The sequence below is a fragment of the Emys orbicularis genome, chromosome 7, assembly GCF_028017835.1.
Source record: "Emys orbicularis isolate rEmyOrb1 chromosome 7, rEmyOrb1.hap1, whole genome shotgun sequence".
In the NCBI taxonomy this organism is placed as follows: domain Eukaryota; kingdom Metazoa; phylum Chordata; order Testudines; family Emydidae; genus Emys; species Emys orbicularis.
Window position 1 is genome coordinate 99,724,817 of NC_088689.1, and position 22,568 is coordinate 99,747,384.

The 22,568-nt window shown below is 47.4% G+C and overlaps 1 protein-coding gene across 4 annotated transcripts in view; it reads left to right on the forward strand.

Moving 5' to 3' along the window:
• The window catches only part of DPF2 (double PHD fingers 2), a 35,744-nt gene extending 16,272 nt beyond the window's left edge, over nucleotides 1–19,472 (forward strand). For 2 of the 4 annotated variants that reach the window (XM_065408742.1, XM_065408745.1), the window contains exons 5-12: nucleotides 4,889–4,981; nucleotides 6,127–6,205; nucleotides 7,658–7,699; nucleotides 12,511–12,648; nucleotides 13,974–14,102; nucleotides 14,931–15,043; nucleotides 16,124–16,205; nucleotides 19,296–19,472. In XM_065408742.1, the coding sequence (XP_065264814.1) occupies nucleotides 4,889–4,981; nucleotides 6,127–6,205; nucleotides 7,658–7,699; nucleotides 12,511–12,648; nucleotides 13,974–14,102; nucleotides 14,931–15,043; nucleotides 16,124–16,205; nucleotides 19,296–19,372 (753 nt within the window). In that variant the 3' untranslated portion in view covers nucleotides 19,373–19,472. The remainder of the gene's footprint in view (nucleotides 1–4,888; nucleotides 4,982–6,126; nucleotides 6,206–7,657; nucleotides 7,700–12,510; nucleotides 12,649–13,973; nucleotides 14,103–14,930; nucleotides 15,044–16,123; nucleotides 16,206–19,295) is intronic. The other 2 variants (XM_065408744.1, XM_065408746.1) reach the window with 1 other exon arrangement.
• Nucleotides 19,473–22,568: the final 3,096 nt, after the last annotated feature.

A 22,568-nucleotide genomic window follows, 5' to 3' on the forward strand; every position in this document is an offset into this window, starting at 1 on the left:
CTTACATAGCACTATGTTCACTCCTGGGCTCATGACAACTCACTGCTGCGTCCTTGGTCGGGTGCAGAAGACAAAAGGGTTTTATTTAACAATCGCCCCCTTCAGGCAGGGCATTATTTGTACTAGTCTTACTCAGTACCCAGAGGCAAGACAGGTAGCAAATCAAAACTGTAGTCCTGTGTCAAGCCTACCTTTCTTCAGGGAGGCTCTGGCAGGCAGCCATCTCTAGTCAGTTCCTGGCCCCAGCCAGACTTCTCTTACAGAGTGAGAGCTGGGCGGTCTGCTCTCCTTCCCATCCAGCTCCCAACAGAGCTGGGCTTTTCCCTTTTAACTCCTCCCTCTGAAACTGACACCTACTGCAGATATAGCAGAGGGGGCTGACTGAGCCCACAGCAGCTCATTAACCTTTTCCTGGCAATGTGGGATTTGTGTGCCTCATTGCAAGCACTTGTCATCAGTAGATCACAAAATGGGGTACTTTCATCCACCCCTCACATGCAGCCATCTCTGGCATGGAATGCAGTGGCTGTTTACAAAAGTTTAGAGCGGGAGCAAAGAACAATGTATCCAAATGAAACTGCAAGGGGATTAAGTGAGGCAGAATGGAATTAGCCAGGATATCACCCTTATTGTTATACAAAGTTCCATGGGACCTGTAATGCCCGATAAGCAATGGGAATTTTATTTTCCTTGTCATCTGAAAAATGGTAACTCTGTGCCTCCTTCTGGGGGGTTTGGGGTCAGTAGCACTAATGTGGAGTAATACCCTCTGCTGAGTTGCCCACACCGTTCCTTTCACACAGCAGTGCCCTGGTATCTTACTGAGGCACTGGGATCAGCACTGACTTGGAGGAGGGCTCTCTACTGAGTTGCCCTCACTACTCATTGTAGCACTTTGTGCTCACTGATGTGTCCCTCACTGTTGTATCAGATATGGTGTTTCTATGCTTTGGAGCTCTACTGTTCAGGTATTGCCCTTGCTGATGTGATCTGATGCGCATTCGTTCACAGCGCAAGATGGCCAGCCTACAAGAACCTTGGGGTTGGTACTTCTGTTTGCCTCTGCAAAAAGGAGGTATGGGGTTCAAACCTTCCATCATAGTCTGGGTTGATTAATTCCACAGCTGCGGCGTGATGCTGGGGTGTATGAGGTGGTGTCATGCTTTGAATTACATTACACCAAAGTTCCTTTCTTCCTAATCTCTGCATCATCCCTCACCTCTTCGAGATGAGGATACTAAGCCCTGTGTCCTAGCCCATGCTCCCACTTGCTGTATAGCATGTTAAAAATAACAAAAGTAATACCTAGCTCTTGTATAGCATGTTTCATCAGTATTACTTTACAGAGGAGGTAAGTATCATTATTCCCATTTTACAGGTAGGGAAACTGAGGCACAGAGTTGAAGGGACTGGCCCAAGATCACCCAGCAGGTCGGGGCAGAGCTGAGAATAGAACCCTGAGTCCTAGTCCAGTGCTCTCTCCACTAGGTGGCTCTGACCAGAGTCCAGGGCTGCCTGTGAGCTGTAGCAGCATGTGTAAGGCTCCTCTGTTAACTTGTGCAATCACTGCAATGCTGTGTTTAATCCTGCTGTCGTGTGAAGTTAAGATCCTGGGAATCCTAGAGTCTCCCTCTGTAAAACATCAAATATTATTCTTTTATTAAAGATTTCTCCCCTTCCCCACCCCAATTGCAAATTAACTTTGGCTTCTAGGAACTTTTTTCCCATAAGGGGCGTGGAATTTGCTGTGAAATGTAAATGAGGCCCTCAAAGCCACAGGGGGCTCTGCTCTTCATCATCTCCTATTGAACTGCTGAATCTATATTAAATGCATTGGCCGACCTCCAGGAACGTCTCACATACCAGGGCCCTACAAGCCTAGTAAGGATTGGAGCTGAATAGAGAGAATGTCTTCAGCATGCATTTTGTTCTTATCCTTTACCCCATTGTCAGACTAATTTTTGTGGAAGGAGGGTTCGGGGTGGGAATTTTCCAGCTGAAAATTTTGCAGATTTACATGTGTAAAACTGCTCCCACCTCTGCCTGGGTATTTTCTTTTGCATAATTGTCTTGGGCATTCCTTTGTGATCCAGTGAGAGGGGATGGTTTAGTGGACTGAATATCAGATTGGCAATAACTTCCTTGGTTCAGTACCGATGCAATGCATTGCCGTAAATGTTCCAGTTTCATGGGTCTCGGTTACCAGAGCAAATTATAATGATTACTACTAGTTATTATTTTGGTTGCTGTAGGCCAACTAAAAGCTTGGCCCCAGTGCTATGCACTGAACAAACATACAGAAAGAGTCAGTTCCTGCACTGAAGAGCTTAAACAGAGGCATCAAGAGGGGATGAGGCTTGGCCAAAGTCACACAGTAGGTCAGTGAAATAAGACTACAAGTCTCCTGATTCCAGTGCTCTATCTACTTGGCTGCACTGCAGAGCAACTATTTTAAACAGCCTTAGAGGAAGACTTGCTGGAAGTACATGTTAAAATCCCAGTAGGGTTGGCTCTGTTCTTTATCCTTCTTGGGCAGATAAATTGAGTTGTATACAGTTCATTGTGTGTAGGACCTTAAATTCCAAAATATTTTCTGGTCACAAAATATCCTATGGCTCTTTCCATAAGAGTTGAGGTCTTTGGTCAAATTCCAATTCTCCCTCCTGGATTCCCAATACATTTTCAGGCAGATGCATTCTTACTCTTGTCCTAAACTGTTGGAGTTGGTTAGTGTACATTAGGAGTAACTCCAGATGAAATTGGTGGGCTGGTGTGAAACCGATATCACAGTAACCAAGGCAACTGCACTTCTGACTCTTTATGGCCTGGCCTAGGACATCTCCACTCAGGTCTTGACCCATTTCCTTTCTTGGGGCAGGAACCTGCATTCCTCTCCCTTCTTTCTGGAAATTTAAGCTACAATTTCCTCCTGAAACTCACTCTGATCACCATAGCAAGTTGAAGTTTAGTTCAGCTCTTGCTGTCCCGCACTACAGAGAAAACATATCTTGAAAACTATAAATAGCTTATACCCAGGCTGTTTTACCAGGTGTTATCCATCTTCCACATGGAGACCCTGGTAGGTTTCAAGGTCCCTCAAACAGCTCATCAGGGTTTGTTCCTCTTGGGTCTAAGAGCTGACTTGAAACTATAATCAGTAAGAGACACCCACACCCATACCCCACCCGGCTGTCCATCCATTCTGTACATTTCTCAGTTCTTTGTTTGCTGGTTCTCAGGAACCTGTGAAAACCAGTCTCTGCAGTTTCCCCCCATGCTATGGGGATCTTTAGAGATTTGCAGTAATTATCCCTTAATGTTGTTAGTTTCTGATGGTTCATTTATGCTTAGTGACTTCCCCTCAGTCACTGTACTGTTTGTCTTGTTTCAAGAGAAAAGTTTAACCCCTTCAAACCTGGTAGGCAACAGTATAAGGTGAGAGGGGAAATTGAGTCATACATTCTTTGATAAAAATAAATCAGAAGTTTCCCAGTTCTCCACAATCAGAATCTGCGTTCCATCGCAGAGACAGCTGCAACTTAGTGTTGTGTGAAGCAATCCCCCTCTGTGGACCATATAGGGACAAAAGGTGCTAGAGAAATGTATTATCACGGGAACTTCAGTGTAAACAATGTTTTTCTTCCTAGGCTTTTATACAGCACTCTTTACTATGGTGGCTGTGTTATATATCCTTTGCATGGGACTCTTTTTTTTTTTTTTTTTTTTTTCTTTCCATTTTTTCCCTTCCTTGTATCACAGCAGCATCTGGAGGTCTCATCAGGGCCCCATTCTCCCAGGTGTTGTGCACATATTGTGTTAGGTAATGGGACAATTTCTATTTGAAAAGGTCTATATAGACAAGACAGGCAAAGGGTTGGGTCGAAAGTGAGAAAGTATTATCCCCATTTTACTGATAGGGAACTGAGGCACCAAGAGATTAAGGCCCCAATCTAACAACTGCCTAACTTTAAGACCGTGAGTAGTCTCATTTAATTTGTCATGTAAATAGTGCCTAGGAGCCCGTTGTGTCTGGGCCCTGTACAAATATAGAACAAAGAAATGTCCCCTGCCCCAAAGAACTTAACTTAACATCTGAGTGTAAGACCAGAGAAAACAGGACTAGGGGAGCACAAGCAAACAATGAGACCATGATGGGTGGTGGTCACAGTAATCCATAATTAGCCACCATTACTTATACTCTGCTAGCATTAAGTACTTTGGGGATAGCAAAATCTGTTACACATTGTATCTTCCCCACTTCCTCCATCCAAACATGCATTAAAGGAGAAGGCATCACTTCTGTGTCTCTTCCTCTAATGGTGAGAATGGAGAATCTGCTCCATAGTAATTCATTTTTCTCTTCTACTCCCCTAGCAGGACCTTTTGTAGGACCTTTCCCAGTAGCTCCCAGTTTGGGCTGAGCAGTGTTGCTTGGCACTGCAGTTCTCTCATCACTGAGTCTGTTCTGCAATAAGCTTCTTGGCTATGATGTTTTATGTGCCCCTGGATTAAATTCCTGCACCTTTTTAAAAATAAATAACTACTTGGTACTTAGTTAGCCACACATTCAAAGTTTCATGCTGAACTGGGGACTGAGAGACTCACCCAAGGTCCGTAGTGGATCCAGGAGCTGTGAGCCAGGTCTCCTGAATCACAGCCTGGTTCTGTAATCACAAGACCAGCCTTCTCTTTGGTGTGGTTGGGAGTAAAATGTACCTGAAAATTCCCACCCCCTCATATATGCCACATACTCCTCCGTATGTGTTTGTAGCTTCTGGTGGACATCCCTCAGCCAATTTCTAACATCACTGTCCATTCTCCATTTCTTTCTTTCCCCAAACCATGCCAAGTTTTTTTCCCCCTACAATAAAACCTCTCCCCTCTACAGCGGATCCTTGAACCTGATGACTTCCTGGATGACCTGGATGATGAAGACTATGAAGAGGATACGCCAAAGCGACGAGGCAAGGGCAAAGCCAAGGTAATGCCAGCTGGATGAGTTATGGTGCTGTGGGTTGTCCTGGTTCTGTCTCACTGGGCCCAGCCTAGTGACTGTGCATGAGATTAGAGAATAGTCATTATTATATTATCACAGTCTGTCTCTCATGTTCAGAAAATGGGAGAAATCTCCCAAGGGATAGTCAGTCTCTGGTAGCTGGGCTGGGTCAACTGGATAAATAACCACATCTTAGTTCACTTTAATGTGGTTCTTTGAATTTCCTGAGAAAATCTCTGATTGTTTTAATCTGAGACCCACTTTGTGTTGGTCTCCAAGGCCAGTTCTTGCCTGGCATGTGATCTACTTGGATGTATAAATAGGGGAGTATTGAGTAGGAGGGAGGTGATTTTACCTCTCTGTATGGCATTGGTGAGACCAATACTGGAATACTGTGTCCAGTTCTAGTGTCTAAACTTTAAAAAGGATATTGAAAAATTGGAGAGGGAGCAGAAAAGAGCCACAAAAATGACTTGAGAGCTGGAGAACATGCATGGAGAGACTTAGGGTATGTCTATGCTACAATTAAACACCTGTGGCTGGTCCAAGTCAGCTGACTCAGACTTGCGGGGCTTAGGGTGTATATGTCCTTTACAGGGAGAAAATCCCAGTTTACTAAAAGGGTCTGTAACCTAGTGGAGAAAGGCAGAACAAGAACCAATGGCTGGATGTTAAAGCCAGACAAATTCATATTAGAAATAAGGCACGCATTTTTCACAGAGAGAGTGGTTAACCGTTGAACAAACTCTCAGGGGAAGTGGGGGATTCTCCATCTCTTGGTGTCTGCAAATCCAGACTGGATACCTTTCTGGAAGAAGCTTTAGCGAAACCCAAGGATTGAGCCCAATAACTTGTGTAATTGGCCAGAATTCTCCAGCCTGAGTTACACAGGTCAGACTAGATGATCTAATGGGCCATTCTGGCCTTAAAATCTATAAATTATCTCAGGCAAAGACCACTAAGGGGCGCTATTTGATTGGTTATTTTGTTATCTTAACTACAGGCATGCAGGAGCCCCTTTGACTAGTCCCTTATGGACTGTCAGCTAGTTTGGTGGCATAAGAATTACTAAATTCTAGAAGCAAATGTCTTGGCTACAGCACTTTACTGATATGATTTCTGGTTCCCAGGGTAAAGGCGTCAGTGGTGCTCGGAAGAAGCTGGATGCAGCCATATTAGAAGATAGAGATAAACCTTATGCCTGCGACAGTGAGTATGAAAAGTGCTTGTCTCCCAGTAGTCTGTACTCTGGGACCAAGCTGTCTCCAATGTATTTGCTTTTGGAGTGAGCGGTGAAGGGAACGGTGTTCCAGGATCCATTGGGGGCAGGATGGGATTTTTGCAGGGGTGTGATAGTCATTCAAAATGAAAGTGGATCTGAGAATATTCAGAGGACTTGTAAGTTTCCCCCTTTCTTTGTTTTTACTGGAGCCGTGGCCCTAATCCAGATCTGTCATTTTTGCTGGGTGCGCAGAATCCAGTTTCCCCCCCCCCCCCCCCCCCTGGAAGGACACATGCGATATCTGGCATTGGGGGCAGGTTCTCCCACTCCAGGAGAATCTTCACTAAGCAAGGAGGCCATTGCAGATGTCTGGACTGCATGAAACGGCTGGTCACTCCGTTTGCATTCTCGCAACACTTTAGCCTGCACCACAGGTGTGAGCGGCATTTCTGGCAGCAGTGCCAACATATTACTTTTTTGTTCGGCTGCAAGGAGCTGTCAGAGCTCCATATTAATGTCCAGCCAGGGTCTCTGAATCTGATGGTGAGAATTGCCTCTTGACTGTATGGGTATGGGTAGTGGGGAGAATGAACACAGAGGTCTCATTCCCACTAACCAGGGTTCCTGTCTTTGATTTCTAGGTTCAGTCTGTTTTATGGGCCTGGAAAAGCCCAACCCACCCTTCCCTATGCTATGCAATACATGACTCAGCTATCTGTTTGCTGCAGGGTTTGTGGAATCCAATTACTTTGTCCTCTCCCTCTTCTCAGACCTCATAGTTCAACTGGAGGGCAGGGATCAATTCTGTCCTACTGGAGATATAGTCGCTGCTTTGCTGATTGTTGTCCTAAAGACCTTTTGGTCCATGCTCTGGCCACGAAACATGGGTTTCATGCCACACTTGTGGTGTGGGAGAGCTAATTTATCTCTAATGGGATTCAATTTCAGTAATTTTATTGGCAACAGAAAGGCATACTAGCCCTGCTGGGAATGAATACATCAAGCGCGTGTCTAGGGCAAGTAAATGGGATTTCTATGACGTCCCTGTTGTGCGTTACTCCGTTTCTGATTTGGTAGCAGCCACTACGTCCCCCAAGAACTCATCCCATGCTGCCCCTTGCAGAGTTCTATGCTGCTGTTTCCTTCCTTGCTGTCAGTGGGAATGCCACTGGAAAAGCTTAAGCAGCCCAAGGGAGCGGCTATTCCTGTGATTCTGAACTTTAAATTGGCAAAAGAATGTACAAAATCCTGAGTTTTTGCAGTTACTTCTCTCTCCTTCCTACTGTCCTGGTAGAATGGTCACTAGTTTTTAAAGAAAACTAAGCAGTATTTTTTTCTATTTTCTCCTTTTTAAAATCACTCTGCTCTCTGTTGCTTGCCATGTGTGTGACCTATGGTGTGTTCACCTTTTTTCTCATTATTCTCTTTCTGTATTTCAGATAGTTACAAACAAAAGCATACCTTGAAACCTCCCGACCGAGGTAGTCCATTCTCTCTGTCTGCTTTTTTTATTTCCTCCTGACTTTGTTCTCCTGGAATGTTAGTTTTAAAGACTCTTTGGAGTGTGGTCGCAATCCAGAGCACCAAGAAAAATCAAACCAAACCGCCACCACAGTTGGCACTGATTGGCTCTCCTGCTGCCTGAGAGTCCATGGATTGAATGGGCCATGGAGACTGAGCTTCTCCTTTCACTTTGGCCATGGTTTTCAAACGTGACTGTTAATCTTGGGTTGCCCATCCTGAGAGCCCTTATTAAAGGGACCTGATTTGCAGAACATTACACTAAGCAGGGACCGGACTCAATGAACCAAGAGGTCCTTCTATCTCAGGCAGCCCTGTCATGTTAGCCTGATCATAAACTTATCAAGTTCCCTCGTCTGACTAGTTGTTTTTCAGAGGGCGGGCCCATGTACTTGCTGAAAATCAGGCCCCTCAGAGATGTCTCAAACAGGGCACCCAAAATTGCGAGTTGCTTTTGAAAATCTTCCCTCTTGCCCACAGTGCAGGGAGAAATTTGCCCAGCTTGTTCTTGGTGCTGTGGATGCAAAGAGGCCTCACTGTCTTGGGATGTCAATCTGGCCCTTTGCGCCAGCAGTAAATTCACGTGACAAACTCAAACCCACTCTGGAATGGCCGAGGCATGACTCTTTTCCTTCAAGGAATGCCAAAGTGTATTGCTACTGGAATAGGCACTGTGCTTTTACTGTCAGAACCTGGCCATGTCAGACTCTGGATGAAGGTCAAAGGTTATCAGCTGCCATTGAGATTTTGGCTCAAATATATGTGCTTTATTAAAAAAAACAAAAAAAACCAAACATGATTTCTCTCCCTCTGTGATGATGCTGGCTAGACCTCCTCTGAAACATAAGGACCGTCTTTGTTCTAGGGGTTCTGGGTTATCACAGGGGATGAAATGGAGATGTTATGGGTCCATTAAAACTGCAAGATGTTTGAATGAATGACATCATGGGGGGTTGGGGTTTTGACCATTGTCCTCAGAATTCTGAAGGGGGTGGGACGGCTTGAACCAGTCCCTGTTGGCTGCTGTAACAATGCCTCCTGGCCTGGCCAGGACACCAGTGACACATGCCCAGCTGGTAAATGATGGTGTAATAAGAGTCAAATTGGTTTTTCCTTATGCTGCCATTCTGCCTCTTAGCTCAGACTTATGGTGGCTTTTTCGACTCACTGGGCTCCTGTGCCTCCTAGCTAATATGCTACCCCATCTCGCTTAAGCTGCACCTGCACGGCTCTGCCAAATGCTTCCCTTTTCTTCCACAGCCGGGATTAGATATTAATGCAACACCAGGTCCAAAAGGCTCTTGGGCAAGCCAGTGCGTTGGCTGGGGCTCTGGAATTTGCAGGCTCTGTTAAATATTTGATGGGCAAAGTTATGGGTCTGCAATTTTCTGCAACAGTGCATACTTCAGTGACCTGATTAAACTCCTCACCTGGGGCCTGATCACCCATCATTTGTTACATGGCATCTGCAGTGAAGAGAAATTCAGCATATGGGCTCTCCTACCCATCCCCAGCCACCTCGTTGCTAGGCCTCTGCTGCCTCTGTTCTCTGTGGTGCAACAGTATTGTCTGACTCTCAGGTCCTGGCTGTAACCAGAACCCTTAGGGCTCTAGTCCTACCTCCAGGAAGGGTGAGTGGTGGTCTAGTGGGGAGGGGAGGAGGTGGATAAAGTGGTGGATAAATATCCCCCTTTGTCAAGTGCTTTGGGGTCTTTGAATGAAATACGCAGAATAAGAATAGACGTTTTAATTCTCATTGACATGACTATTAAATACCTAAAATGTGGTATCGCCTAGACTAGAGGCCAGCCATCGAGAAGCTAACCATAACCCCAGCTTTCCCAATGACTGCTCAGAGTCCAATTCCATTCCATCCAAGCCAGCATGTGCAAGATCCCTGCCACAGCAGAAGTATCCAGAGAACAGTGCTGCTGGAGGAGCTAGCCAGGCCTGGCTTGTACTTGTGTTTACACAGAGCTAAGAGAGCAATAATTCCCTTTGGCAAATGGGCTTTTCAATCGCTATGTAAATTGACTGTGGCTTAAAGTGGTTTTAGAGGGATTTGTCTTTTTTCCCCTTTCTTTGCTAGATCCAAGTCTTCAGTTAAATAACCAAGAGGCTTGGGATTTCCCTTGTCCCCAGCTTTGCTTTTCTGGGTAAATCTTGGCAAGCCTGAATTAATCCATCCCTCTCCAAGACCCAGTTTAAGCTTCATTGCTTTCCCGCCCTGCCTCTCTCCTCCTTGTTATCCAGCCAGGACTCCATTCCCACCCACTAGCAAGCTTGGGTGATAGGGATTTTGAGTAAAGTTATCCAAAGCAACTAAGTGTCTTAGGAGCCTAAGGCATGGCCTGCACTGAAAAGTATTTCTGGCATAGCTATGTCCATTAGAAGTGTGACCCCCCTCCTCCCCCAACCAGCAAGTGTGCCAATAAAGCAAAAAAATCCTAGCTTATTTCATTCGAGGACTTAGTATAAGTTATACTGTCAAAAGAACTTTTTTTTGTGTGTGTGTGGGTGGTGGTGGTGGTATAAGGTGCATCTCCACTAAAGCCCATGTCTACGCTGGGAGTGCTTTACTGGTATTCTTCCCCCTCCCCAGTTTTGTTTCAAGCAGAATGTAATAGATATAATGCACACCAGCTGTCTCAGAGTGGGGCTAGGACACCGAACCCCTTACCACCAGTTTGAATCCAGTCTGGTTCATTGTGACTGAAAACAGTCCTCATCTGACTGTGGTTGGGAGGCCAACGTATGAAACAAGTTGAGTGGTTTTCAGTCCATATACTACGCTGACAAATCGCTCCTAGCGTGGACAGCGCTATCCCAGCGCAGTAAAACCAATACGCACACCCAGATTCCCCCTGAACAAAACAAGCTGTATTGGTAAAAGTGCGGCTTTGCTGGTTTGATGACACTAGGGACTTCTGCCAGCACAGCTTTGTCAGTCAGTGATCTCTGCTCTTTGTATTGCTGACTGACAGCTATTATGCAGGTCGAAATCCCTAGTGTAGACCTGGCCTAGGGAGGGGTTGCTGATGTAGCTCTATTGATAGAGCTGCTCTGACAAACCCTTTATAGTGGGGAGAGTGCCTAAGCCCTGGTTCAAAAGTGACTTAGGGAAGCCAAGTCTCATTGAAGCTCAGTGGGATTTAGGCTCTTCTCAGAACTCTTCTGAACATTTTGCTTACTGCCCTTCTGCCTCAGCTGCTTGGTGGCATCGATAAGTGGGATTTGGGTTTTTTGTCTCACTGGGTTAAGTGGGAGAAGGCCAAGTTAGGGATCTTTGCATGCAAGGGAGATCCTCTACTGTGGCCCAGCTTCCACCTCCAAGGCAAATGAGAGCAGGCTAGGAGGAATGCTTTATTTGCACTAGCTTGGCATGATCCCTGAGGAACCATGTGCCAGCTGGGGTTGGCAGCAGCACATCATGCTCCAGCCACTCTTCAGACACAGACCCCTATGCTGGGAACTGCAAAGAGGGAGGCATAAGAGCCAGCTCTGGCTACCGAGGGTTTCCCTGGCTGTAGACTTGTAGGAGGTTCCCACTCCAGTAGCACAAAGGGAGTGGATTGCAACAGAAAACCTGTTGTCTGTCCCTGCCCCCACCCCCAGTTCTGTTTAAGCAAGGTGTAATTGCTATAATGGCTATCAGGTGGCTCAGGATGGGGGGTAGAATACGAGCCCTTCACTGCCAGCTCAGCAGTTCGAATACAGCCTAGGCTGTTGGTGATGACCAAAAGCAGCTACCATCTGACTGCTGATTGTTCGCTAGTACATGAAATGAGTCAGGTTGGTCTCAGACCAGTTCCCAGTGGTGCCCACCTCTCAGAAGCCTTCTGTTGACACTGAGAGGCCAGTGGATATGCCATGAAGACTGACAGCTCATTTTTGCCACCCCACAGTGGTGGGGAAGTCCCTCTACAGTAGGACTTGTCCTGGCTGTTTTGTGGCCAGAGGGTGTGGGAGAAACTTGCGCTGATGCTGTCTGCGCTGTGCCTGTTCTGTGGGCTTTGATCTCTGAGGCTGCCATTCTGTTACCAAACAATGTCAGAGGTAAATGGTAAGAAAGGAACGCAGACCGGGGAGATGGCTTCCGATTCCAGGGGCATCATGCTCTCTACTTCCAGCCCTGCAAGGGAGGTTGGTTTATTGCATGGAAAACAAGCCTTTTCTCTACCCCCTGTGGCTGTAAAGCAGCTGCCTTTTAGGGACAGCAAAGCAGGCAGAGGCAACAGAAGTGTGTGTGGGAGTGTGGGGATAGTGTGGTGTTTGCTTTCTGGGATTCTGTGTGGGATGCCTTCAGCTTTGTTCCAGTGTCACTTGATCAGAGAAACCATGCATCTAAGGAGACACCACCTTTTGGGGGCTCAGAATTTCTTAGTTAGGCAGGTTTAAACGCAAGAGAAGATGAGAATTTCCTTCTGTTTCATGGCTTGGATTGTTCTGGACAAAGCTTTCCCATCCCCATGAAGATCTGCTGGGCAAGCAGGAGATGTAGGGGAAAAGTAGGAGGATTTATGGCTTACAGTCAGCAAGGGTAGAAACGCCCATGGCTTCTCAGGGTCTGGCCAAGCCATGAGTCTGCTGGCTCATGAAGTAGCCTCCTGAAGCCATGTTGGTTGTTGTACACTGTTAAATGCTGTGTCTTCGGGAGGAGGGCGGGTTGGGAAGGGCTGTCACAGGGAGCTGGGGGGTTGCACGTGAGCAGTGATGTGTGTGGCTCAAATGCCTGCCAGGAGCTCAGACCCATCCCCATTTTCTTTTGCAGTCTGTGGGAAGCGTTACAAGAACCGCCCTGGGCTCAGTTACCACTATGCTCACTCCCATCTGGCCGAGGAGGAGGGGGAGGATAAGGAAGATTCGCAGCCCCCGACGCCCGTCTCTCAGAGATCCGAGGAGCAGAAGTGTAAGACCTTTAGCCACTGTCTTGACCCCATCTCCTGCGTGTCCTGGCTCTTCTGTAGCCTTCGTTAGAAATGTAGACATAGGGCCAGAGTGTAGTGGTGAGGGTACCAAGACTACAGCTGGGACTCCTGTGGTCTATCCCCACCTCTAGGAGAGAAGTGGGGGTCTAGAGGGCTAGAACAAGAGGGGCTCAGAGTCGGGACTCCTTGGTTCTGTCCCTGGCTCTAGGAGCCTAGTGTCTTAGAGAAGGGAGCTGAGACACCTGGGATCCATGGAAACCAATGTAATCTAGGTTGGAGGAATTAGCAGAGCGGTTAGATTAGCCAGCCCACAACTCAGGATTCCTGGATTCTTTTTCTGCCTCTGCCCCAACTAGCTGTGTGTCAGGCAAAACGCTTCCTCTCTCTATGTCTGTTTACCTTTTGCGTAACACAGGTAAAAGAACTGTTACCTTTGTCACATGCAGAGTTGAGGCTTTGTGTTTCTAAAGTGCTTTGAGATCCGCAAATGAAAGGTACTGCAGAAGTGGATAGAGCCCTGTGCAGATACAAAATTTATATCCGCTTTTTACCTGTGGATATCTGCGGAGTTGCAGGGCTCTAGCAACAGCAAGCGAAACCAGCGGCGAAAGCTAATACACCTCTACCCCGATATAACGCTGTCCTCGGGAGCCAAAAAATCTTACCGCGTTATAGGTGAAACCACGATATATCGAACTTGCTTTGATCTGCCGGAGCGCTGCTTTACCGCGTTATACCCGAATTAGTGTTATATCGGGTTGCGTTATATCGGGGTAGAGGTGTATGTGAAAGTGGCTTGCACGCTCTTGGACAGGAGATGCACACTGCTGCATGGAAGGGACTCCTGTCCAGGAGTGTGCGAGCCGTTTGCACATACTAGCATGACCAGGGACTGCTGTTGGTGAACCTTATGCCCGCCCCAGTGGTCAGGGCTGGGGACAGTACAGCCACGCTGGAGGAGCTGCCAGGCTGGGCGCTGGCTCCTGTCAGTGGCAGCTCGACATGCTGCTGCTGTTCCTGGCCTGGTCACTGGCCATGGCCCTGCTGGTCTCGCTCATTGTCTCTAGAGCCCTTCATCTCCGCGGATATCCGCTTTATATACATGGATATACATTTTGTATCCACGCAGGGATCTAGAAGTGGATACATTGGCTACGGCGTGACTCCTCTCTGCTGCATCTGGAAGCTTATGTGGGCCAAAGTCCCTGCAGGAATCTCGTTGAATGATGTTCTTCTAGGTGTCATTGCTCACTCTAAATAACCTTGTCTCTGTTTGGTGGGGTGGGGTTGGCTCTTCTCCAAACAGCCAAGAAAGGTCCTGATGGCTTGGCTTTGCCCAACAATTACTGTGACTTCTGCCTGGGAGACTCAAAAATCAATAAGAAGACTGGGCACCCGGAGGAGCTGGTGTCATGTTCAGACTGCGGGCGATCAGGTACTTTGATTTGCAATACCTGCATTCAAGAGGCTGGATGCCCGTGATCCAGCATGAGGTGTTGCTGCTGCTTCATTTCACTGAGTTGGGGTGGTTCTTTATGCTGGCTGCCCTCTTATTTGTCCCATGGGTGGCTGCAGTGATGCATGATGGGAAGCTGATGTCTCTCTTGCCCAGAGCCAGGAGCATTTCTGCTCTTTTATTTAAGGCCAGTGCAAACTTTTGGCTACCTGGTTTCTTTTGTCCCACCTAAGCCAGCTGAAGGAGGAGCCAGGGGACTATGAGTCAGTGCTCCTAGGTTATGTTCCCAGCTTTGGAAGTGGGGGAGGGGGGTCTAATGGGTTAGAGCAAGAGGAGGCCTGGGATTCAGGACCTCTAGATTCCATATCCAGCTGTAGAATGAGAAAGGTCTTTAGTGGTTAGAGGAGCGAGAGACTGGAAGTCAGGACTCCTGGGTTCAACCCTTGGCTCTGCCACTGACTGGCTGCGTGACCATGAGCATGTCACTTCCCCTCTCCGTGCTTCAGCATCCCCATCTGTCTGTCTCTTTACCCTGCTCTCCTGTTAGCTGGAGAGCCTTCTCCTCTGCTGCTGTCTGGAGCAGCCTCTCTGTATGTTTCTACTTCCTTCCTTGTCTAGCACTGCTCCTTCTCTATTTCCCCCTCTCTGGGGGCAAGAGCCGTCACCATTGCAGTTGCTGCTATTTGGAAACAACCTCTGTGTATCTTCCTGCCTCCCTATGTTTCATGCTTCTCTGAACTCTTGCCACTTGTCCAGGCCTGACGTGTCTAACATCCATGTGTGGCTTTGTTTCACCCACCTTGGCAGGGCACCCTTCTTGCCTCCAGTTCACCCCGGTTATGATGGCAGCAGTGAAGACGTACCGTTGGCAGTGCATCGAGTGTAAATGCTGCAACATCTGTGGTACCTCGGAGAACGATGTGAGTACCTTTCGGTGCTGGCAGGATCGACCATGGCAGAGCAAGCTTGACGCTTTGGGCATCCCCAGCTGCAAATGGGGACCAGCAAGCCCCGAGGGGTACATGTCGTTTGTGTCCAGAAATTATCTCCCCAAGTATTATCTGCCTACATCTTGCCATGCTGCACAGCGAGAGCAGCAGCTTGCACAGTTTTGGCAGAGACAGGAGAATAATCTTTGGAATGGAGTTTACTGTGGGAGTTTAAATTCTGAATGGAGACTAGCTGGGAGGTAGGATTATGGATAAGGTCCAAGGTAGGCTCTCGGGGAGTGTGTGTTCCAGGCTGGAGTAATGCAGCTTGAGACCTTAGGTGTACCATCACATTGCCCTCTCCCCCTAGGTCAGGGGACCTGTTCTGCTCTAGTTGGGCAATGTGGCTTCCTCACTGGTTTTGGTAGTTGCTTCTCCCATTACCTAAGGATCTCTGCAGATACAGGCAGGCTGTATTGGTTTCACATGTGGCAGCTCCATTCTCAGAGCAATTAATCGGCTCTCTGCAAACTCAGGTGGGCATCACTACATTAGTCACTTATGGAGAAGCTCCATCCTAGACAGAGCTAATGTCTCAGGCTCTCTGCAGACTCAGGCAGACGTCTCTGCATCACACTCAGGTCACGCTATCGGAATTTGTTTCGCAGTACCAAAGCGTAGAAAATCGAAACCTGAAATCCTGACCTTTTAACATGAATCTAAGAGCCAGGACCCTAGGCATGTGAGTATGCCTTGATCCAGCCCTGCAGGTGTTACACAGACCTCTTCAGTGGCTGTCCCACATAGGAATCTACTACTGCTATCAGCTAATGGAGTTACTCTTGTGGCTTGAGTGGTAGAGGCTTATGCTTTTAGTGTCAAATGTGGCAGGTCTAATCCTGAGGAGTTGGTTAGACTCGCATGTCACTAAAGCTCTCTCTGTCACTAAAGCTCTCTCTGTTGTTCTTTGTGGGATGGCAGAATCATGCAGTGATTTGTAAATAGAGCCCCTTTGTGAAGCTGTGTTGAATCATCCGAATTTTCCTTTATTTTCCTCCCCCCTCTGCTTAGGACCAGCTGCTCTTCTGTGACGATTGTGATCGTGGGTATCACATGTACTGTCTAACTCCGCCCATGTCAGAGCCACCCGAAGGTAAATGTAGTGCTCCTTGGCCCATTCTTCATCTGTCTCTTTAGAATTCTGATAACTTATATGATTTTGGTTCTAAGTACTAGTGATTGATAGCATTGGGCCGCGGCATGGCATGATGCAAGCAGGAAATGTGCAACTTTCTCCCACACATCTCTGAATCCCGTATAACATCCCGTACTATTCTGGGCCTGGCTTCCCTCCCCACCCAGAGCTCTGCCAAGGTCCCTCAAACTTGCTGCACAGCCTCGCTTGCTATTTCAGCTCTGAGCTCCCTAACACATGTAGCTCTGCTGATCCCCTATGATCCTAACCCACAGATCCCTCTGCTGCCCAAGTCCTTCCCTCCCCCGCCCAGTGCCCTACAGTCCTAATTTGCAGCAGCACCCCCTCTCACTTATTCCAGTCCTGGGTGCCTCTTAAACTGACAAATGTGCTAAGAGGTGTGTGTAGGATCTTGTGGTGAAGGGAACACTGTGCTAAGTGTAGGGTTAGGTTGGGACTCTACTTATTCATATTGTGGATATCCCCTAGGAGGTCCAGTCATGGGACAGAACCCCATTATGCTAGGTGTTGCACAAATACTCCAAGTTCCCCATAACTTTCCTTGGTTTTCTTAGAGTCAGATTCCAAGACCAGAAGGGACCACTGTGATCCAACTAGTCTGTCCTTTTGTATATCACAGGTCATGGGACTATCCTGAATTAGTTGATGTTTGAGTTGGAGTAGATCTGTTAGAAAAACATCCAATATTGATATTTAAAAGGGAGGATTTAGATACAAGGGCCAACAAATTCAGACTTGGAGGAAGCAGGTGCAGCTCTCATTGAAATTGATCAGAGATGTTTCTGCTTACATCAGAACCTGTGAAATTCTTTGGTCTGTGTCATGCACGAGGTCAGATTAGATGAGGTCTGTGGACCTCCCTCCCTCAGCCTGCTGTCGAAATAGTCAGATACACTTTCTCCGGGCAGTGCCCTCTCCAGTAAGATCCTCCTGGTACTAAATCATCACTTTCTCTATGCCAGCTGGGATGTGGTAGGAATGTCATTAGGCTTCCTGAGGAAGGAAGTATGGGGACAGCATCCTGCCAAGTGTGGAAACATTTCTGCGTTGGTAGCAAAATCAAGAGTACAGTGGCAGAGTCCAGATTTTCCACCAGCCCCACCTTTCCTTGCACAATGCGCTGATTCATGGTTTCAAAGCAAACTGGTTACAGTTGAGCAGCCAGAAGCAATCTCTGGTCTAGATTCACCCATGTTAATTTTAATTCGCCTTTTAATTATCTCACTTAACGTTACCTAGATGGAGTAATATCTGAAGATCTTGGGAGCTTTGTTTCCTAGCATACTGGGAGCACATAGTCCTGGATTAACACTTGCTGGGATATGTTTAGGGCCCTACCAAACTCACAACCATGAAAAATGCATCACAGACCGTGAAATCTGGTATCCCCCCATGAAATCTGGTCTTTTGTGTGCTTTTATCCTATACAATACTGATTTTATGAGGGAGACCAGTGTTTCTCAAATTGGGGGTCCTGACCCAAAAGGGAGTTGCAGGAGGGTCACAAGGTTATTTTAGGGGGGTCGTGGTATTGCCACCCTCACTTCTGCGCTGCCTTCAGAGCTGGGTGGCCGGAGAGCGGTGGCTGTTAGTCGGGAGCCCAGCTCTGAAGGCAGCGCCCTGCCAGCAGCAGCAGCACAGAAGTAAGGGTAGCAACACCATACTATGCTACCCTCATTTCTGCGTTGCCTTCAGAGCTGGAGAGTGGCGGCTGCTGACTGAGGGCCAAGCTCTGCGGGCAGCAGTGCAGAAGGAAGGTGGCAATACCATACCATGCCATCCCTACCTCTGTGCTGTTGCTGGCGGCAGCTCTGCCTTCAGAGCTACGCTCTCGGCCAGCAGCTGCCACTCTCCAGCTGCCCAGCTCTGAAGGCAGCCGCCGCCGCCAGCAGCAGAACAGAAGTAAGGGTAGCAATACCGTAAACCCCCCCCCCCCACCTCCAAAATAACCTTGCAACTCCCCTGGAACTCCTTTTTGGGTCAGGACTCCTACAATTAAAACACGGTGAAATTTCAGATTTAAATAGCTGAAATCATGAAATTTACGATTTTAAAAATCCTATGACTGTGAAATTGACCAAAACGGACCATGAATTTGGTAGAGCCCTAGATATGTTCCAGGGACAAGAGCATGAGGCTTGTGGACATAATTGGGAATTGGGCAAGGACTGTAAGAGAAGAGCAGTACTGCCTAGTAGGCTGCACAACCTTCATCCTGTTTTGCTTCTAAAGGAGCCACTGGAGAGTGGGAGGGCTTAAAGGGTTAATGCCTCCTTCATATTTACTGCCAGTTGGAAAGGGACTGAATCTGTGATCTCTATGTTGCCAGTTCACTTTCTCCTAAGTCATTTATTAATATGACCATATTCCCTACGATGCCCCTACCAAGATCTGGGCCTTGTTACTGTATGTGCACTATTGGTAATATTATGGTAGCATCTTGGGGGCTCAGCCAAGATTGTTAGTAGTATGGTGGTAGCGGTTGAGGCCCAAAAGAGATTGGGACTTGTTATCGCATGTTTATTAGTAGTAGTAGTATGTTAATATCTAGAGGCCTCAACCAAGAGTCTGGAATAAACGACTGGCATGAGGCACCAGTATAACTGTTTCCATACTAGGGGGTTGTGCCGCTTTAGCTATACCATTTTCAAACTGGTATAGTTAAAAGCAGTATGAACACTGTGTGGACAAACCCACAGTGAGGCAGTTCCTGACCCAAAGCGCTTACATTCTAAATAAACAAAGGCTGGGAGAGGAAATAATGGTACAGAGAGGGGAAGTGACTTGCCCAAGGTTGCACAGTAGGTCAGTGGCAGAGCTGGAAATAGACCCCAGTTTGGCACCCTAGATAGCATTGCCTGTTAATCTGTTGTTCTAACATTGCTCTGTCGTCCTGTTAAACAGCTGCTGTGTTCCACCCCGGAGCTGGCTACATTTCAGCAGCCGGCAAATCGCCCCCTCACACATATGCAGTTCACTAAGCATTCTGGGAAAGCCTAGTTACTGAGTCTTCACCTCTTCTTGCAGGGAGCTGGAGCTGTCACTTGTGTCTGGATTTGCTGAAGGAGAAAGCCTCAATCTATCAGAACCAGAACTCCTCTTGATCCGGTTTTGGGTTGGAGGGCAAAGTGTGGCTCAGTAGAGTAACCTCCAGTCATTCATTACATACAGGGCTCTTTTACTTTTTCTGTCTCTTCTCTCTCCCCCCCCCCCCTTTTTTTTTTTAATGGTTTAACCTTTCCCATGTTTCTTTGGGTTCCTTTTTGTTCAATTTCTCTCCTTCCCAAAGCAGATTGGACTCCGCCTGTTACCAGAAGATCCATCCTGGCCTGGGGTTAGAAGTGGATCCACTTCCCCCGCCATATCAGGTGAAGTCTTGTACGCAAGGCTCTCCCTTGGTTGTTGCTGCATTTCGGCCTCTGTCTAGGCACTGTTCCAAACATACATAGCGTGAACCAATGCTTGACCCTCACTGAAGGCAAAACCAATCCTAACACGCAGATGAGATGCAAAAAACAGGAATCTCCTCTCTGTATAGGAGGGAGAATCGCCTTATTCATCCTGGTGAAAGATGTCTCTTGGACTCTCCAGTGCAGGAACTGCAGAAAAGCGCCATAGGAGAAAAGGGGTCTTACATCCTCGCTTAAATGACTCCTATTCCTGAGTCTGCTTTGCCATTCAGCATTACCGAGTTAGCAGCCACCTCCAGGGCTCCCGTCATCCACGCTCTTATGCTACAAGTCTGTCTGAGCAAAATCAACCTGTCAGGTAAAGGGAAATGGCTCCAGACATTCTGCGTGTCCCAAATCCTCCTCCTCCTCCACTTACTCTAATTACTGGGTTTAAGTCCACACACTTCTCCTAGTATAAACAGGAAGCAGTGCTTGTCCCTGGTTGATAGTAGGTTATCGATCACTGATCGCCCCTTCCTTCCACAAGTTGAAAGTGGTTTGACTGGTATAGGTGACAAGACCACACTATTTTCAACACCGCCTGCTAGAGAATTGATTCCAGCACTGGTCAAAAGGGATCCAATGTGTGGGTGAGGGTGTGGTATCCCTTGTTTGTCAGCCAGTGTCAACCATGGATCAATATCCCAGTGTAGAGAAGGCCTTTGATTTCCACCTGAGTCAAACCAGTTTAAATATGAAGTGACTCCATTGTCTCTTAGTGTATGCTGGTCTGACTGAGATCAGAGTCAAACCCATAGACCCTGCAGTACCTCAGCTTGATGGCGTGTTTACACCTGTCCTGTAAAACTACACTCAGTATCCCATAGTTCCAGGTTCTAATGGTCTCACAGGGTTTAAAATTTCACCAGGTTATTTTGGAAAAGGTCTGCCCCGGCCTCCTTTACAGACTCCATTCTTGAGAGGAGAAAGGGATGGTCCTTAGGATTCTTCACTGCTGCCTTAACATAGTCCAAATGCGTAAGTTGGCCCTTCCCATGTACATCCCCTGCACTCAAGCATTTTAATGGAGTTTTGCTTATTATATTTTTAACCTACAAAGCCTGTCGCCCTGGCTTTTGGTGATGGTGTAGATTTTCATATCATTAGGATAATGAAACTACAGTTGGGGCTTTCATCCCGGACTCTTGAGTCCCATACAGAAGCTGGTTGATCGCCATCCCTGCAAGAGGCTTGAGTCCTCCCGTGCTGTAGCAATGGCAGCACCATGCCTTCTGATAGGAGGATGATGGTTTGGGACGAAGGGTTCGGAACAAGCAGAGAACTCCGGTGTTTCCATGGAACAAGGTGCGGATGGACTAGTCTTTTGATTTGCAGATCCCTTTGCCGCTCCAGTTAATGTGCCTATCCAAGGGAGCTGCATGCCCAAGACTTGGGAGTGCCTGTTCCAGCCGGTCAATGGGTATGAATGCATGCCAGCAGGGACCCATCTCCTCATGCCATGGTGTGTTGGGCTGAGCTGGCTCGTTTCAGGACCTTGCTCTGCTCGATGATGGAGGAAAAGAAGCCAGTTAAGCCAGTTGTTATTTCTCCTCCCAGCTCGCTGCTGGGCGCTCCCTCGCTCGGAAAATAAGGATCCCTCTCCCTCGCTATTTTTGTTTCCGCTCTGCAGGAATCTCATAGAATCATGTGACTGGGAATCCACTGGTGACCTTTTGAAGCCCTCCTTGCATCACCGTTTTCAGTAGCAGGGGTCAAGGTGCATGGGACGATTTTTGTTGTACAGCCCTGGTATAGGATGAAGCATCTTTGGAAGGGTGACACAAAAGGGTTCTGTTGAATAATGTGCCTGTTTTTTCTAAATCGACTTCAAACCTACCTCCAAAATCCCTTTTTACGTTCTTCCTCACTCACTAGAAATGCATTTTAAAAAAAACACTTCACCTGTACAAAAGGGGCTGGATGGCTCAGGAGATGGTGAATGGGAACACTCTCGTTCACCACTAGGTTACTGGTTCAAATCTAGTCCAAGCTGGTAGCAATCAGAAGCCATTGTATGAAATGAGTTTTTGTGGGTCTCAATCCACAAAAATGCCAGGGTCAAGGAGGCCATGGAGACTGGACATGGTGGCACAATGAGGATGCTTGCCATGCTGGCCCTTATGTGGCTAAAAGTAGACTGTCAGTCCAGACCCGTTCTGAGCACTACTTCAGATGGAAATCATTAAATAAAAGACCCCACTCCCTCCACACTTGCACAACAGTGACATGTCTGCATTTGTTTGAAATCCTATATCCACTCAGCAGTGGCTGTGGTTGGAAGCCACCTGAAAAGAGAAGCATAGCTTTGCCCACTTCATTACCTTATCCACTCTTATGAATGTCCAAGCTGAAATGGGTGGGGATTCAATGCAGGGAGAGGCAGAAACCCTTTTTGCCTCTGATTCCATCCAGAGCCTCCTAATAAATGGGGCTCAGTCACTGAGCAAATCTCTCTTGCTTGGGTAACTGGGGAGCTGTTGCCTGAACTGAAATTGGCCATTCCCCAGCAGCTCTCGCCAGCACTGCAGGGCCCTGAGTGTCTTGTCTTGGACGGACCACAATCCTCTGCAAAGTATCACATGTGTGTCTTATCCCGCCTACCCCCAAAAAACACCAAAACGGCTTGTTAAACCTCTCTGTTGTCACTTTGGGGTGGGTTACTTTTCTTAAATTTCTGTGTAGCTCTCCTTGCAATGGGACTTCAACGCTCAGGTCAGATGTGTCCCCAGATATATTGGTTTCCCATAAGGAGGCTCTTTAGGGTTGGGATGGGGAATATTATATAGCTAATTTCTGTGCTTTCACCTTGTAATGTTTTTCAGGGTGTGTGGTGGGGGGGATCAGCTTG